Source organism: Equus przewalskii, chromosome 4 (genome assembly GCF_037783145.1).
Source record: "Equus przewalskii isolate Varuska chromosome 4, EquPr2, whole genome shotgun sequence".
NCBI classification, from domain to species: Eukaryota; Metazoa; Chordata; class Mammalia; order Perissodactyla; family Equidae; genus Equus; species Equus przewalskii.
In genome coordinates this window covers 33,166,339-33,182,703 of record NC_091834.1, presented here as the reverse complement: position 1 = coordinate 33,182,703, position 16,365 = coordinate 33,166,339, and the positions used below count along the sequence as shown (strand labels likewise).

General features: G+C 36.2%; 1 protein-coding gene across 1 annotated transcript in view; it reads right to left on the bottom strand.

Annotated features, from left to right (window-relative positions):
* ZNF804B (zinc finger protein 804B) overlaps positions 1 to 16,365 on the bottom strand; it is a 480,736-nt gene that overhangs the window by 97,496 nt on the left and 366,875 nt on the right. Inside the window, exon 2 of the mRNA XM_070617422.1 lies at positions 1,234 to 1,377. Coding sequence (XP_070473523.1) covers positions 1,234 to 1,377 — 144 coding nt within the window. The remainder of the gene's footprint in view (positions 1 to 1,233; positions 1,378 to 16,365) is intronic.

Genomic DNA, 16,365 nt, shown 5'->3' with positions numbered 1-16,365 from the left:
TTTATAGATGTTTGAAAAACTCCATTTTATATCACTTTGAAATGCAAGTTCTTGGGCTCCATCTCAGAGCTATTGGATTAGACTACCTGAAGAAGAGTCTGGAAATCTGCACTATTAACAATTTCCGAAGTGAAGTGATTATTATGCACACTAAAGATTTGGGAGTCACAGTCCTAAAACAATGTATCCCCTTGTTCTTGCTCTTGTCAGAGAAATACAGTCAATTATACACACGCCATATCTCTAAAGATAGAAACTGTATCTTGCATCTCCCAAGGAGATATATTTTGTATGTACTCAATAAATATTAGTAATGTTAGTCAAAATATTTATTGTTGTTCACTGAATAAATATTTTAGTTCTAGATTATATAAGACTATCCACATATTCCAAGATACCAGGTCTATTTGGCATCAGCAGCATACACCTTCTCACAGCTGTTAGCAGTAATCCTCTGGCCACATGGAATTTCCTTTTTAGTGCTATTTAACAGTCCTAATTCCTAAATGGCCAATATTTCAATATTTGCATCAAGAATAAAATCCAAAAGAATGAGAACAATAGCCTCCTCTTTCACAGACAGATGAAAATAGAGAATATCAGCAACCATGTATAGAGTATCTAACTTATCATATATATATACACATACATACACACAACCTTTTAAGAAAAGGAAATGAAATGTTTCCACCTGCCATTATCCCTCAACCTTGCCTTTCTGAGTTTTTGTGTCTTTGTTTGTTTCTTTGCAATGGTTCATTATTTAGTAACCCCTTTGCCTCTGCTAAGAGGGTATTCTTGGGAAAAGGTAACCCTTGCTGAGAATTGTTTTCCTGAAGACCTAGTCTTCCCTATACCTTGGGACTCTTGAAAGAAGTCTATAAGAGATTCTGTCCTAGCGCCGGTTCAGTGTTCTAATTCTGACGCTAACTAGATAGGTGGTTTTGAATACGACATTATTTTGACTGGGTCTTGGTTTCCTCATACAATAACTCTAAAATAAACATGAGTCTATTCTTAGGTCATCTCTAAGTTCTCCTACAGTTTTATGCTACTTCTATGAAAAAATATTTCACCTAACACTTAAACAGAAAACACAATCTTTCAAGAAAAAAAGATATAAAATTGTTCCACTTCGGCATCTTAGATGACAATAAATAAGACCGAATGCATACTTTCTGTTCCGAAGGTATAAATCCAGGAATATGAAGGATTTTTCCCACTTGGGCTTACCTGCTTATGAGCATGATCATAAGAATTAATATGATTGTCAAACTCTTGGTGTTTGTGATACTGCTTGTCACATAATTCACAGTAAAAGTTTGCCTTTACGTCTTCCAGGGCCTTTGATGTGGACTTCTCCTTTTCTGGAAAATCCTTTTAAAAAGAAAGAGGCAAAAATATTGGTTATATTTCTCTCTAATAGTGTAACTAGATCTCATATTAATCAAGTTGGTATTTAATTTTATTGTGACTGAAAGAACGTGTTTAGGCTGATTATTTTTTTTGAAATTCATAGCACTATGAAAGTACCTTTCAGCTCAGCTTTATCCCTAAGTTATCAATAAACATGTAATGAACTAGTCCCAAGGAGCCCTCAGCAGCAGCCTGGTCGTTACTCATCCTTCTTCTTCCTAGTTTGTGGTTCTGCTGACCCACCTAACTGGAGTGCTCACCACCGTTTCCTCTGCCTATCCAATGACCCATCTCACACACAAGGCCTCTCGACTACAATATGTCACCGGGATGTGATTACATTGTTTTATATCATTCACCTACTGCTACATGTAGTTTTGCCTCACTGAGATCATTGTGGGGACTTTTCCCACCTTGTTAAATTGGTGAACTCATAATCCTTTCCCAACACCCAGCTCTTTGTCCCCTCTGGGAAGCCTTTTCCATGACTTTTCCAGGAGGAGAAAGCCTCCGTTACGTTGCTTATTACCAAGCACATCTATGATCATTCCTACTTTGTTTCCTTCATAGAAATTTCTTCCTTGGCTATTACTTTTTACATTTTTGTGGGCCATACAATTCCATCTTTAGCTAACTGATTTATTCACTCCACACATTCTCCCTGGGTGAGCCCCATTCACACTATAGCTAGAGCCTTATTTATCCATAATCTCTAACTCCAGCCTAAGCTTCTTCCACAGGCATCAGTTCCTGCTAGAATTGCCAATAGGTTTATCACATATTTTTCAAAATTATTACCCTTACAAGTTTGACTATGCTCTATCTCAAACAGAGTTCTGGCCATATCGCTCCTCTGCTTAAAATTCTCTTGAATCCTCTTATTGCTTATAGGATAATAGTGAAAAATACTTACTAAGAATAAACTATGTGCCAGGTGTTAGGCTAAGTTTGTGAATTCTCTTGTTTGTTCCTCATAACAACCCTATAAAAATAAGTTCTATTTAAATCTAGTTTTACAGATGTATCTACCAGCACTTAGAGAGAGATCACACACTCATGGTCACTGAGTTAGAACGTGGAGAAGGGATTTGAATTCAAATAACTTATGCCCAGCTCCCTTGTTAATAAACAGCTGTGCTTTACAATCTCCCTTTAATGCCAATCCACTTAATATATCATACAAGCTCCTTTCTACCTCTTCAGTGTCATCTTGTACCAATCCATGCTCCCATATAACCCTCTTTAATTCTATTACCAGACACGCCACATGATATTAAATGATCTGTTTTCATGTCTATTTCTTCCATAAATCCTTTGAAGGCAGAACTGTTTTAGTCATTTTTATGTCCACAATGCCAAACATTGTCTAGCCCAGAATAGATGCCTATATAATATGCATTACATAAATTAATGGATAATGGTGGCTTAGATATTCATGCCCCTTCTTATTTTGCAAGTTCCTCTCTATTATCCCAATACCTAAATAAAAGAATGACTGGCACACAGAAGATACCAAATAAATATGTACAAAAAATGGATGAACAAAATAAACAATGGATTTTAGCTTTGTTTCTCCAAAATGATTAATGCTCTATAAAAAGAAATCAGGCCATAAACTTAAATCATAGGGGCATCAACACCCAGACAAGAAAGCAAGCACAGGGAATTTAGGTAGATTCTCGCAGGTTGGGTGAAGTGATGAAGCAGTTCATTTAGACACGGAAACATTCAAGTCCAAATATAAGAGGCTAACACACACGGCAAAAAGCAGGAAGAAGATGAGTACTATTAATAAACGACAAAACTAGACCAAATATCTGGATTGCCTGTCTAAAAGAGTTGAGTAGGAGTTTGGTTACATTCCACACTAGTGGGGTACATAGAAGCTACTGGAAAGGATGTATCCAGTAATGAGAATGTGGACTCTGATTTCAGGACAAAAATCCAGTTGCTCAAACTACTGAGAGAATGGCCTGCTAATGTAGTCACTTGAGAATTGAGGCAGCCATAAAGCTTGAAGGTAGAGCTAAATCTTTTGATTTAGTAGGCTTAGAATCAGGGGAAACTGTTATTTCTCATCAAATCTTTCTCATTAGGATTTTTTCCATGCCCTTTCTTAGTATAATTTCAGGGACTGGAATGGAACTAGAGACTACTTTGGTTTACCCATAGTTTTTACTTTGTTATGATACTGGAACCACAGCCTTAGAAAAACTGACTTTGTGTCCTGGATATTGAGAACTCTGCCTCAGCACTTGAAAAAGCCTCAACTTCATTAACTAAGAGTGTGGTGGGGGAGGCAACTGAGAATTCAGGGTGAATCTGTGGTTAAAATGTATTTTCATATTATTCCAGATTATGTAGCGGACTTTATGACAATAGCTCAATGGCCAGGAGTGAAGTTTCTATAGTTACATTTGGTGTCTTTATCTAAACATCTTTTATTTCTAAAACATCCCTTAATTATGATATTATATGGCTTTCAAAGAAAAGTGTTATAATTATAAAAATTCTACCAACATTTTAGTCACATACCATCTGTGGATTTTCACATTTTACAAAGTCATCAGACTAAATTACATCCCCCATTTTTTGCTTCACTTTTCTTTCCCTTTCCTCTAAGGGACTAATGATATTTCCCAGGGCATATCCTAATCTCCTTATTAAGAGAGGAAGAGTGCACAGGTGGACTAGAAATGCCATTAGCAAAACATGCAAAGTTCACAATCCAGCATGTCTACCAAAGCCAGAAGTAAGATCATAAACCCAACAGCAAGTGACTGGGGATCATAACTGGGGAAGCTGAGACTTGAGGGTAGAAATCTCAGGCAGAGGAGAATACAAGCCAAGAGTTGGTAGGGTCAGAGGAATCACAGAGAAAACAAAGATTCCTTAAGAATCTTTGGCAAAACTTGGAAACTGAGATTAGAGCTGGAACTGACTTTTAGTAAAAGAACTATAGCCCAGCAACCCATGATTTACTCAGCGTGAAGTAGACATGTTCTTAAGTGTGAAATTGGATTATCTATGGCAATAGAGTTGAACTGGTTCAGCAGTATGTACCAGAAGGCTGAAGAGTAAGGTCTCATACTAATATGAGGTATCGTATAATCTAAACTTACCACTTAGAAGAAGATGCAACTGATGTCTAGTAGTTTCATGATTTGTATAAAATCAGAGATTAGTAAAGCAGGGGCATACTTTTCACTATATCATGCTACCTCATCCACCCAACCATTCATCCATCCATCTAACCATACATTCATCCACCTAACCATTAAGCATTCATACATTCAAGAATCTCTTGTTAAGCAACTCCTAAATGTCAATTTCTTACTGGTTCTTTCCCTCAGAATTTTACAGTCCAGTGTGGGAGAATTACCTGTAAAGAGGTAAACACTGCAAATTGCCATAGAGTGATAATCACAAGTTGCTACTGAGTTTACCTTGTTCATACTAGTTAAGAATAATTGGAAGAAAAAGTCAGGGTTTTTGTTCTCTCTTTCTCTCTTTCACACATAGCGTTAGAGACACTCTCAGCACTTAGAATTTCTTGCCTTTTTGTTGAGTGACGGGATACTTTAAGTGGTCAAATAGCCTTGAAGGGAAATTAGGGTAACATTTACTCTCTGAAATAATCACACAATCTTTTAAATATATTTAGAAATATGGCGTAAATTTGAAAGGAGTAAAAATAGCCATCTCTTCTCAGTATGAGTAAATTTAAAAAATAAAAAAATGAATAGAATTCATCATATTACAGTAGATATACAAAATTTGACTTACAACTCCTTCACTGATTTGCTAGTTATTCAAATTTCTCTTTTCAAAGTTTGCCTAGAAAAGGAGACTTTGGAAGCTTATTTAACAGAAAAAAATAACATTTATGAAATGAAATAAAATTTCCTGTCAACTATTTTCAATGATTCATTAAAAGGTTGAAAATGAATTATAAATTGAATATGACAGTTATCTTAACAAGAGTCATTTTTCAAACATTAGGTATCGCCAGTGGGCATTTTATGTTGCAGCTCAGCAAGAACTCTGTAGCAATTAATTACTTTTAATAATTAATGTTTTGGGTGCAAGGAGAGAAAATGTACTTTTTCACTCCAAGAATTTTACATTCATGCATATAACAGGTGCACCTGGCAAGTATTCTTACTAGAGTAATACATTTTATTAGAAATATAGATGTTTGCTACCAAATTATTTTTGTTATTGTAATGATGATTACACACTAACCTCCACTGAGCTCTCATTGTAAACCAGAAATCCGCCAAGCAGTTTGCAGTCCTTAACTCCCTTAATCTTTACAATAGCCTTACGAAGTGTTATCTCTTATTATCCAGTATAAAGATATGGAAGGCAAGGCACAAACACATTTAGAAACTCACTCAATGTTGAAGAGCAGAGATTGGATTCAGACTCAGATCTGGCTGACTTCAGAGCTATTAATCACCATGCTCACGGCTGCCCCAATTACTTAGCCTTTATCCAGATGCCGCATAAGTGCAGGCTGTCTCTGCTAACTTCTTAGTAGATTTGGGATGATACGGAGCCCCTAGCTCCCAGAGAGAGTAAGAGGACTAACTATAATTTTAAAAATCTAGGAAGCTCTTGAAGCTGAGAGATGGGCACTAGGAAAATCTAAGGTTGTAGTCCTGTTTCTATTGCTTGTGAATATGTGCCCCGATTATTGAAAAGGAAGAGAAGAAATCAATTGCTGCTCTTCATAGCTCCTTGATGGCAATATGCGCTCAGAGCTTTGAGGATTGAATTCATATTCTTTACGTGAAAGCTCTCATTTGAACTTTTACTGCTATGTGTAAGAGATTGCTTTAAAAATTCTAATATTCTCTAACGTGTTCTATTATATGGGCCCCAAATAAAATTCTGCTTCAAAGAGAGTGCACTTCCCCCCTCCTCTGATCAAGTGGCTGTCGCTGATTCAGAAAACTCTTTTGGTCTCCATTGTCTTCTGCATCTCTGTAACAGATTGGGTAATGGAAAACTTGCTTTAGATGGTTTTATTCATTTATTTATTTTATTTTTGTGACAGGAAAAAAGAATTAATCTTTGAAGACTGACTAGCTTGAATCTCAGCCTGTCTCTTACAGCAGTTTAAACTCGCAAGGCTTCAGTTATCTCAGTAGAAATTAAGGGAACAATGAGTAGCTTGCAGGATTGTTGTGAGTATACAATGAGATCATTTTTATAGCAGCACTTAGTACAGTGCATGGTAATAGTAGGTAATTCATGTTTGCATATTTTGTATGTGTGCGCATTGTATACATGGGACGTTAGAAACACTTAAAAATTATACCATTTCCCCAGGAGTCTACAAAGCAACTTTCATTTTCTGATGAAAATCTGAGCAGGTGAGGGGAACCCTTATCTTCAACCCACAATCTCATATGAAATCACAATTCCTGCTAGTAAATTCAAATTTGGTTTACATAATTAGAGTTTTCAGATGTTTTGATCTCAGAATAATTTTTTAAAAACTTTTGAGCTACTTAGGAATTCCACACAGTGTCAAGAGAGCATCGTATGTGCTTGATTAACATTAATATTACTAATACTGATTTTCCAAAAGATGTGACTGGCTTCTTTTATAAAAAGCACGGTCTTTGCACTCTATAGTATATAGCATGGTATGGCTACTCAGAAGAAATTCAGTAAGTATTTGTTGAATAAGTGAAACTGACTAATAAAAAAGAAGAGAATGACTTTCCTACTACATAATAGATAGCTTGGCCCACTCTGGCAATGTAAGTCATATCATGGTTGAAATAATGGTAGAATAAGTAGATGAGTATGATTCTAAACATATGGAGCTTTTATAACAGCTTTTTTCTTTGAATGTAGATTTGAGGTCTAAGGAGCTTTTTGAAGAATTATCCTAAAGTAACAGAAGGTGACAACTACATACAGATTCACATACAGAAATACAGATTATTGACTTCCAGTGCCCTTCCCATCTTAACATAATCAATTGTTTTCCTTAAAATTTGTTGAGAATCAAGTATTGGTTTCTCAGATTTAGAACAGGACATGACCAAAATTAGGCTGTTTTCATCAATGCCCAGGTAGGTATGATGCCAGCCACCTCCTGGTTTTGCAAAAGGGCTTACCCCTCTTATTAATGATTCATTCAAGCTGCCCAGATTAGAAGATGGATACACTCACATTAAATATGTGAACTTACCTCTTGGTGACATGCTTTGGGGACATCTCAGCATCATTTCTAATTTGGAAAGAGTGACAAATTTCTGACTTACTAGCAAGATGCCAGAGTGATGATTGCATTTCTGTTCATGAAGCAACAAAGAAATATTTAAAATTTTCTCCTATAACTGTTTATTTTGGAGAACCTTCCTAATTAGCTACATTTGAACAGAGATTATTTTTGAAAAACACATGCATTTCTATTAGAACCGCTGTTCATTCTACACCATCAACTTCATCTTCCTCAGCATAATTAATATACAGTTCTTCTACCAGAAAAACACTTTAGAAAGTATGTAATGCAGTCCCAGGTGCACTGTAAAATAATCATAACGATAGCTATTGCTTTACTGCTTAATTATGCTTGTCCACCATGAAGGGAAAAAGAGGCAGATATAATTTCTAGGTTGTTTATCTATCAGATACAGATGCTGCACTGCACAAGTTTGCAAAGGTCATAGACTGGTTACAGAGTTGGGATATTTTTCTTTTTTTTTTTAACGACCAGTGAAATAGTAAAACCAGTGAACCTTACTGGACACCAAATAATATTAGCCTACCAAGATGCCAGTACCACCAATCTCTAATAGAAAACATTTCAGCCCTCAGCCGTAAAACCAGGCAATATCCTTGGGTGGAGGAGAAAAAGAAAGGGCATGAAAAGATACGTAACATTACCCAGGGTTGGGAAGCGGCTGAATCCATTAAACAGCAGTCCTTGGCCTAGAGGTCATGCCCAGAAAACACGCATTCATGAATGCGTGAATGAATAAGTGTAGTGAATGAAGGAAGGAATACATTTGATTTCTTTCTGACTTTTTGCCCGGTTATGTATTATGCTAAATGGGAGAGAATCGGAAAGCCTGGAATAAGTATGGTTATGTCAAAACCCATATAACTGTATGACTCAAAGAGTGAACTCTGAGGTAAACTAGATAGACTTTAGCTAATAACAATGTATCAACATTGGTTCCTCAATTGTAACATACTAACCCACCACACTAATGCAAAATTTAGTAATAACAGTAACCATGTATGAAAGTAGGGGAGTATCTATAGGAACTCTCTGTACTTACTGTCCAGTTTTTCTATAAACCCAAAACTACTCTTAAAAAAATAGTCTATTACTTAGAAAAAAAGAAGTGTACAGCTAAATCACATTTTAATAGTCCTACATTTGTTGAACTCAAAGAAAAACAATGTATGTTGTGAGAATAACCTAACCCATGTTACGTAATGCATGAGGCTGAGCTCAACGCATGCCAAATGACAAATGAGAGCTCCTTTGTCTGGAGAGATCCTGAGACTCTCAAGTCCCCTCTGTCACTTTCCATGAGACAGAAAACAACCCTCTGCAATCCTTGAGAAAAGCAAGAATATTGACAGATCATATTTACAATCATTATGTCACCGACTAATTACCCTGAGGAACTCAAGGGAGGTTTTGGAAGCATTTAATTGTTTCTGCAAATTGGTTTTCTTTGTTGTTATGTTAAGAGATCCAATCGCCAACCACCCTGGACCAGACCAAGCCCCACTGCAAGAGCAGTGCCTGTGCAGAAGAGTTGAGAGATGACCTGAAATTGCCTTTTACTTCATTTTAATACTAAGATCTCCACTCCCAGGAAGAACTTAGGCCTTATTACTATAATACCTGATGTATGTGAAAGAATGTTTTCCAACTGAGCCTGTGCACCTGAGCCTGAGCCACCTTTCCCTTTGGACTATTCATTCCCCATCTGAAATAACAGGCCCCTGCTGTCCCCGCTCATGGACAGCAGCAAGTTTGGAAATGATTCCATGTGGTCTCCTATTTGCTGCAAATAAAGTCTGCTTAGTGTGACAACTACTTCTGGTGAAGGCTCTGATTTCACCTGACCAGGAAGTAGACCCACTTCAGTTTCACAACAATAAGATCCACTGGAAACTCAAGGGTAAAATTTCTATATTTGAAAGAAAGATCTTTGAATGTGTCTATTGTGTGGGTGTGTAAAATATGATAAGAAAATAGGTGTTCTTCCTCCAGGCCGACAATACCGTCCCGTTCATACAAGTAGTAATTACCGCCCCTTCACTTCAGCCCACAGATATTTATCACTGTAATGAATATAGACATATTGCATTCATCTAAATTGAAAACATTGAAATGAATACATCCATTGTGCATTAGACAGGAAGTACTTTCATTTAGCCATTATTCCTGCTGTAACTACTTACTGTAAAAATGCAATTAATAGTGTCTGACATTTCATTTTCTAATATAAGAGAAATCAATGAAAAATGTCAGGTAACTAAGTTTTTTAGAAAGTTGCCAGTGACACCTGCTCAATTACAAACCATTTTTTAAAAATTCCACATTTGTAACGGCTTTCTAGGGGAGAAATGGCCATTAAGAGATGCTGACTGAGACATTGTTTCAACTTTGCTTGGGAATTGACTGCAAATATGTTCCCTTCAAATAGATTCAGGCAACGTTCAAGCAAGTTCCCATTCTTAAGCCTTCTCAGGTTATTCTGGTATTAACCTGTACAGCTCTAAAGAACCATATTTATGTTCTACATGTGCTAAAAACAGGCCTGCAAACTCCTGAAGTGATGTACTAAAATAGTAAAAAGCCAAGGCTTTGCTTTCAAAAAAAGTCATGCAAACCAGATAAATTCCCAAACTCCAAAGGCATTGTTCTGTTCTCCTGAATGTCTGCTGTCATGTTTGATAAAAAGTCTGCTGCATTTGGTTTACTTGCTCTATAACCAGAGATGTTTAAAAGCGATTGTGCTCACAAAGGGACTTCGTTATTTCAAACTGGCTGCTGCTCCAGGCTTCTATCCATTGAAATTCTAATAGGTAATTTACTTTCAAACTTAGAGAAAACTAGCAATTGTGAAAGAAGTATGCTACACAGGAGCTTTGTGTCTCAAGTCTTGAAATATTAACTTCAAGCTGGGAAAATGTGTCAAAGTAGGGAAAATCTATTAAAATGCTAGTTTACTCTGAGAGAAGGGCATTCACATGGGCTAAAAGAAATGCTATAAACTAGATTACGTTCACTTCAAGATCATGAAATGTATAAAAGCTTGGCTTTGTCATATAATTTGGAAGAAACATTTGTCACTTATTTTTATTAATTTTTTTCATAGAACTTTGCAAAACTTGGATTAATGAGTTCAGAAATACCCAAAAAGAAAGCTTGTATACCAGTTTTATGGATGCACACTTGCTTTTTTGAAAACAAATTAAAATCACTTGTCAGTTGAAGTCAGAAAGACTGATTAAATGGAAACTGGGGTCAAAGTTAATATGTGTCATAACAGTAGTATTGACAGTGGGGCCCACACAGACTGTGCTGAACAGTCTATTGTTGAAACAGATTTTTCACAGCAGCTTGAGCAGTTGGAAGATCCTTATTTATTGCCAACACTAGTACCAACTCAATAAGCCATATAGCTATACTACAATCTATTGTGTGTGTATGTGTGTGTGTGTGTGTACTGTGCGTAGAGCCAGTCTCAAAAGAGAGCCAGCTACAATAAAACAGAAGTGGTGGTTCCACTGTAAAAGAGGTGGAATAGGAAAGTTTGAATCATCATACAGGCATGTAATTGAGAAGAACTTCAGAAATTCTTTTCCAGATAAGGAAATTTAATCCAGAAGTTCTTTGTTTTGCCCAGGTAGAGATAGATTGATAAGTAGCAGATCTGGGATGAGAATTAAAGACCTTGACTTCAACCTTTGAGACCAATGGCAAAGCAATTAATTCTATGAGGTCTATTTCTTCATTTGGAAAAGGAGGTTGATCTAAGGGATTAGATTTTTCTATCTCTGAAATTTGAGATGTATAAATGAATATCCAGAGTGTTTAAACTGATATAGATATATAGACATAGACACATATATAAAGATTTTCTCTTTCTTTTCTTAAACTACACAATCAAAATCTATTTAACAGCATATTTAGAAAGTATGTTATTACTCTTGGAATGTCGTAAATAGAAAATTTTCATTTTCAAACCATCTTCTACAGAAGGAGACGGAATCACTCTCAATAGAGGACCTCCTCTTCCCTTTATCTCCCTAAGCTTTAAAAAAACTGTTTAGAGCTTTACTAGTCCATAGATTGTGAATTATAGTTATAGTGGATTGAGCACTGAACTCAGCCAGTACTAAAGACTGGAGGAGGAAAGGAGGAAGCTACCTTCTTTTCTGATATTAGAGGCTTATGTGAGATAAAAGGCAAGAAAAAGCAAAAGATAAAAGAATTTATATGTAAGACTTTTTTTTTTTTTTTATACTTTCTATGCTTTCCTTGAAGGAATTTGGTGTACGGTAAGGATTTCGTTGTGTTATGAAGATTTGGATTAGTTACTGCATTATTCTACTGTGCAAGATAACACATAATTCCTGTTTTCAAGACTGTCAGACCACTTGCAGGGATAGGATGGATTCACAAATTGCAAGGGAAACAGCAAGGGATGTATAATCACGTGGCGGGGATTTAAAGTGCTGTGTGTTCAGAGAAAGAAAATGGTCATGTTGCTCTGTAATGTGCGTACATACTCAAGGAGAATAAACTTATTAAGATAGAATTTTATAATGAGCCTAAATTAATGGCCTTGGGTTTGACTCTTTCATATAAAAAGTGAATGAATGCAGGCTCTGTGAGTAGTGGTTAAGTTCATGCGCTCCTCTTTGGCGGCCTGGGTTTGTGTGTTCAGATCCCAGGTGCGGACCTACACCACTTTTCATCCATGCAGAAGTGGTGACTCACATACAAAGTAGAGGAAGACTGGCACAGATGTTAGCTCAGAGACAGTCTTCCTCAGCAAAAAAAGACAAAGATTGGCAACAGATGTTAGCTCAGGGTGAAACTTCCTCACCAGAAAAAACAAGTTAATGATACTTGATGAATTCTTTAATTCTGGAATTTAATAAAGTGACATAGAGTATTGCTGAGAATGAATGAACCTACTTTTTGTAATGAGAATAATACAGATTTTACTCGATGTACTAATAAACAAAATGCCATGCAAACTGCAGAGAAGAAGTGATTCCTATTCCCCATTTCCTCTTAGATTACAGCTGGTGTTATTTCTGACCAGTAGCTAAGTTAGGAATTATAATCCTGTCCATGTTGTTCCTCTGTATAGTTCCTATGATTATTTTCCCAGGACATCTCTCTTGGACGGACTTGCTGTTTCTTGTTTCAGAGTCTTTATACAAAGTCTGAGTTCACTTAAAATGGCCAAAGCACAAGTGATTTTTAAAATTGATTCCTATTGAATTTTTTGCCTCTGTCCCTTATGCCATGGAAAATCCTGACTGGGTGCTCTCTGCTTAAATACTCTGTTACAGAGCTCTGGGCTGGATATCTGTATCCTCATTAGTGGCTGCATTTGTCAGCAAATCTCTATTCTGCACTAGCTGCAGTGATGGCAGTGCGTATTTATACCCCTTTTAGTAGAAAAAAGTCTCTTCTATAGTATAAAAAGAAAAGAGGACCTTCACTGACAAGAAACAATGATGCCTTTAAACTTCTAAATAAATACCATTAGGCATTCCCTAGGAGTAGCAGTAAAAGCTCAGACAGGAGCATCTCCCTTCATTTACTGCATGCCCAAACATCACAATGGCTTCACTTTGGATGTCCATCTAGGGAGGAATGCCAAGGGATAGAAAAAAGGGGAAGCAGAACCTAGATGAGGAATATGGATGAAAGACACAGAAGTAGAAAGAGAAAAGAGACACGGGGTAAATAGAAGAATCTGTATTTCTTTTGTGGAGGAGTAGAATAGAAAGCTAATGAGGAGGAAGGAATCAGGTTTGTGGCATTGGAAAGTAGAGTTTTAAAATAATATTTTGGAGGCGATAGAAGAAACAAATCATAAATATTTTCCTCAGTCCTTGGTAATTTTTTAGCCAAAGTCTATTTGTGAGGGGGCGGGGGATTTATCTCTTTCAGGATTGTCCACAATTTGACATTTATTTGTGGAAACTTGAAAGTACAGGAAGATCAACAATATTTAAATTTCATATGAATCATCTTGACCTTGATCTTCTCCAGGAATGACCAAAATCAGATCAGTGTTCTCAATGGGAAATACTTTGTCATGGGCTATTTTTCATGAATCCACGTATTTTGTAGAAAATTTAACATCTCAGTTGGAGATTTTACAGACCAGGACAGGAATCCAAAAACTGGAAATAAATATTTATTAAGCTCTTACTGTGTTGTTATTGCTGTGCTAGGTGCAACACAAAAAGAATGTGTAGTTAGCTAATGGAAATAAATATGAGGAAAGTAAGAGAGCACTTTACGTGTAATAAAGAGTAAGAGCATTTAGGAGGTACAGACATTGAAGTAAGAGTCTGAATGCTCACTCAAATGCTTGCAAACTACATGACCTTCACTGTTCCACTTAACGCTGTAGAATGAGGATAATAACGTGACTCTCACAGGATGATTATAATGATTAAATAAGTTCAAACATAAAACACACCTAACACAGTTCCAGGCTCCACACAGCAGTCACATAGCAATATATATAATATTAACTACAACCTTAAATGCTAAAGAAGTGGCCAAAATGGAAATATGCCAGCAGGAATGGTGTCTAGGAAGGTCTAAGTTTTGAAAGTAGTTACTAGAAATGAGGAGGCAATATATCCTGTGGTTAAGAGTATAGTTATAATTCTGTGTCAGAGAGCCTGAGTATAAATCAAAGCTCTGCTCCTCACGGGTGTGGGGCACTCAGCAACTCGATCTGTATCTGTGTCTTCATCTGTAAAATAGGAGTGTGTGATAACAGAAACTAACTCATAGGGCCGCTGTATTGACTATGGAAACAAATCAAATGAAATACTTGGCATAGTACCAGCCTAATATTGCTATTTGTTTTGTTACTTTGTTTATATTTTCTAGGTTTTGTTTTGTTTCATTTTTTTTTTGACAGAACTTAATATCAAATACAAAAACATGGCATTAGATGTGAGTGCGGTATGCTGTGGCAGAGACAGACCTTGGACCAGTTAGAGCCGAAGTGACTGGGCTGGGAATGAAGACTTGAGGGAGAGTCCTTGAGGACTGCACTACCAAATGCAGGCCCCAGTAGGGAAGGGGAGCCGAGCCTTCCGTAACTGACACCCAAGCAACCTAAGTAAATAAAGAACGGGCCCCCAAAGTCCAATAAAAAAGATTTCTTCCCACAGGGAAGAGATGTAGCTTTCTGTGCCCGACTGAGTGATGTACTATGCGGATGACAAGTTTTCTTCCTGTGGGACCTGTCTTTGTGTTGCACACGAAAGGGAAATAAAAATCCAATGCAGAAACAAGCAGAAGCCTCAGTCAGACACTTAATCATGCCTGTATGAGGACACTAGTGCCCTTCGTTGAGGACTCTTTTATTTCCAAACTCCCCTTGGCGCCATACTACAGATAAGTTACTTGTTAGAAATAATGTTCTTTGCATTAAACATACATTTTCTTTTCTGTAAACAGTCTCTGCTTTCTACTACAGATGGTGAGCTGAGCTGGCTTCCTGATCTGGCCTTTTGCAACCGTGTCTTTCAAATTTCGTTTCGACCTTTGGCATGAGTACGACAAACAATTTTTTGAGTACTTTTTTTATTATTAGAAAAAACCTTTACATATTTTCTGTTACATTTTTAGGACTCTATAAAAATTGTATTTGAGAGTTTATGAATTTATGATGTACAGGAATCTACCTCAGATATTAACAATAAATAATGTTTACTCATTCTGCAATGGCATGTTAACTTTTATAACACTTATGTGAAAATATTCCTTAGGTGTCATGACAAATAATTTCAAGGTCACTTTATTTTTTATTCAGTAAAAAACAGTGCTGATTTACAGAGTTTTACACTAATTGCATTATGATCTGATTGATTCTATAATATTTTCATTAAAAGAAGAAAAAATGTGTCCTTGCAAATGCTGTTAATATTATTGTACAGAAATAAGCACGCACTCAGGGTGACCACAAACTTGGAAGGTAAGATTAGAAATAAGCTTGAACATTATGCGTTTTATTATTAATAACAAATGGGAAGAATAAATTTTTATGGACTCTAAAAAGGCTGCCCAGACCCACACCAATTATTTTATCTGTTTAGCAAGTAAAAACTTTAAAATGACTTCTGTGTATACATGTGTTTGTGTGGTAGCATTCCCATAAAATATTACCATTTAACCTATGTGCCTTAAATCAACTCATTAGTTGATCAAGCTAGTATTGTAATTAAACACGAATTTGTAACAGTTTAATTATCTGTTGATGTTTGTCAATTCTTCTGTCGTCCATTTAGTGAATATTTTCATGAAAACTTGGATAGTCCAAGGTCAGTTTTCTGTTCATCAATCTTTAATGACCAGATCTGTTTGTCAAAACAGACGAATAAAATGTCATTATTTTAAAAGGTGTTTAGTAACATCTAAGCATTCAATTCGATAATCAATTGAAGAACAACTTATTTAGATAGAAATGAGGTTGTGTTTCTTCAATATTCAAAACTAAAAGTAGGAAAATTTTCACCTCTTGTGTCTCCATTTAACTAGATTAAATTTAACTTCACCAATTCATGTATAAATTATTATAATAAGAAAGGGAAAAAGTCAAGAACCTGTGTTCTAATATGAATTCCAATGAGCAACCAAGTGACAGGTATGTTAAATTGAGATCTAAGATTCCTGTTTCTTCATAA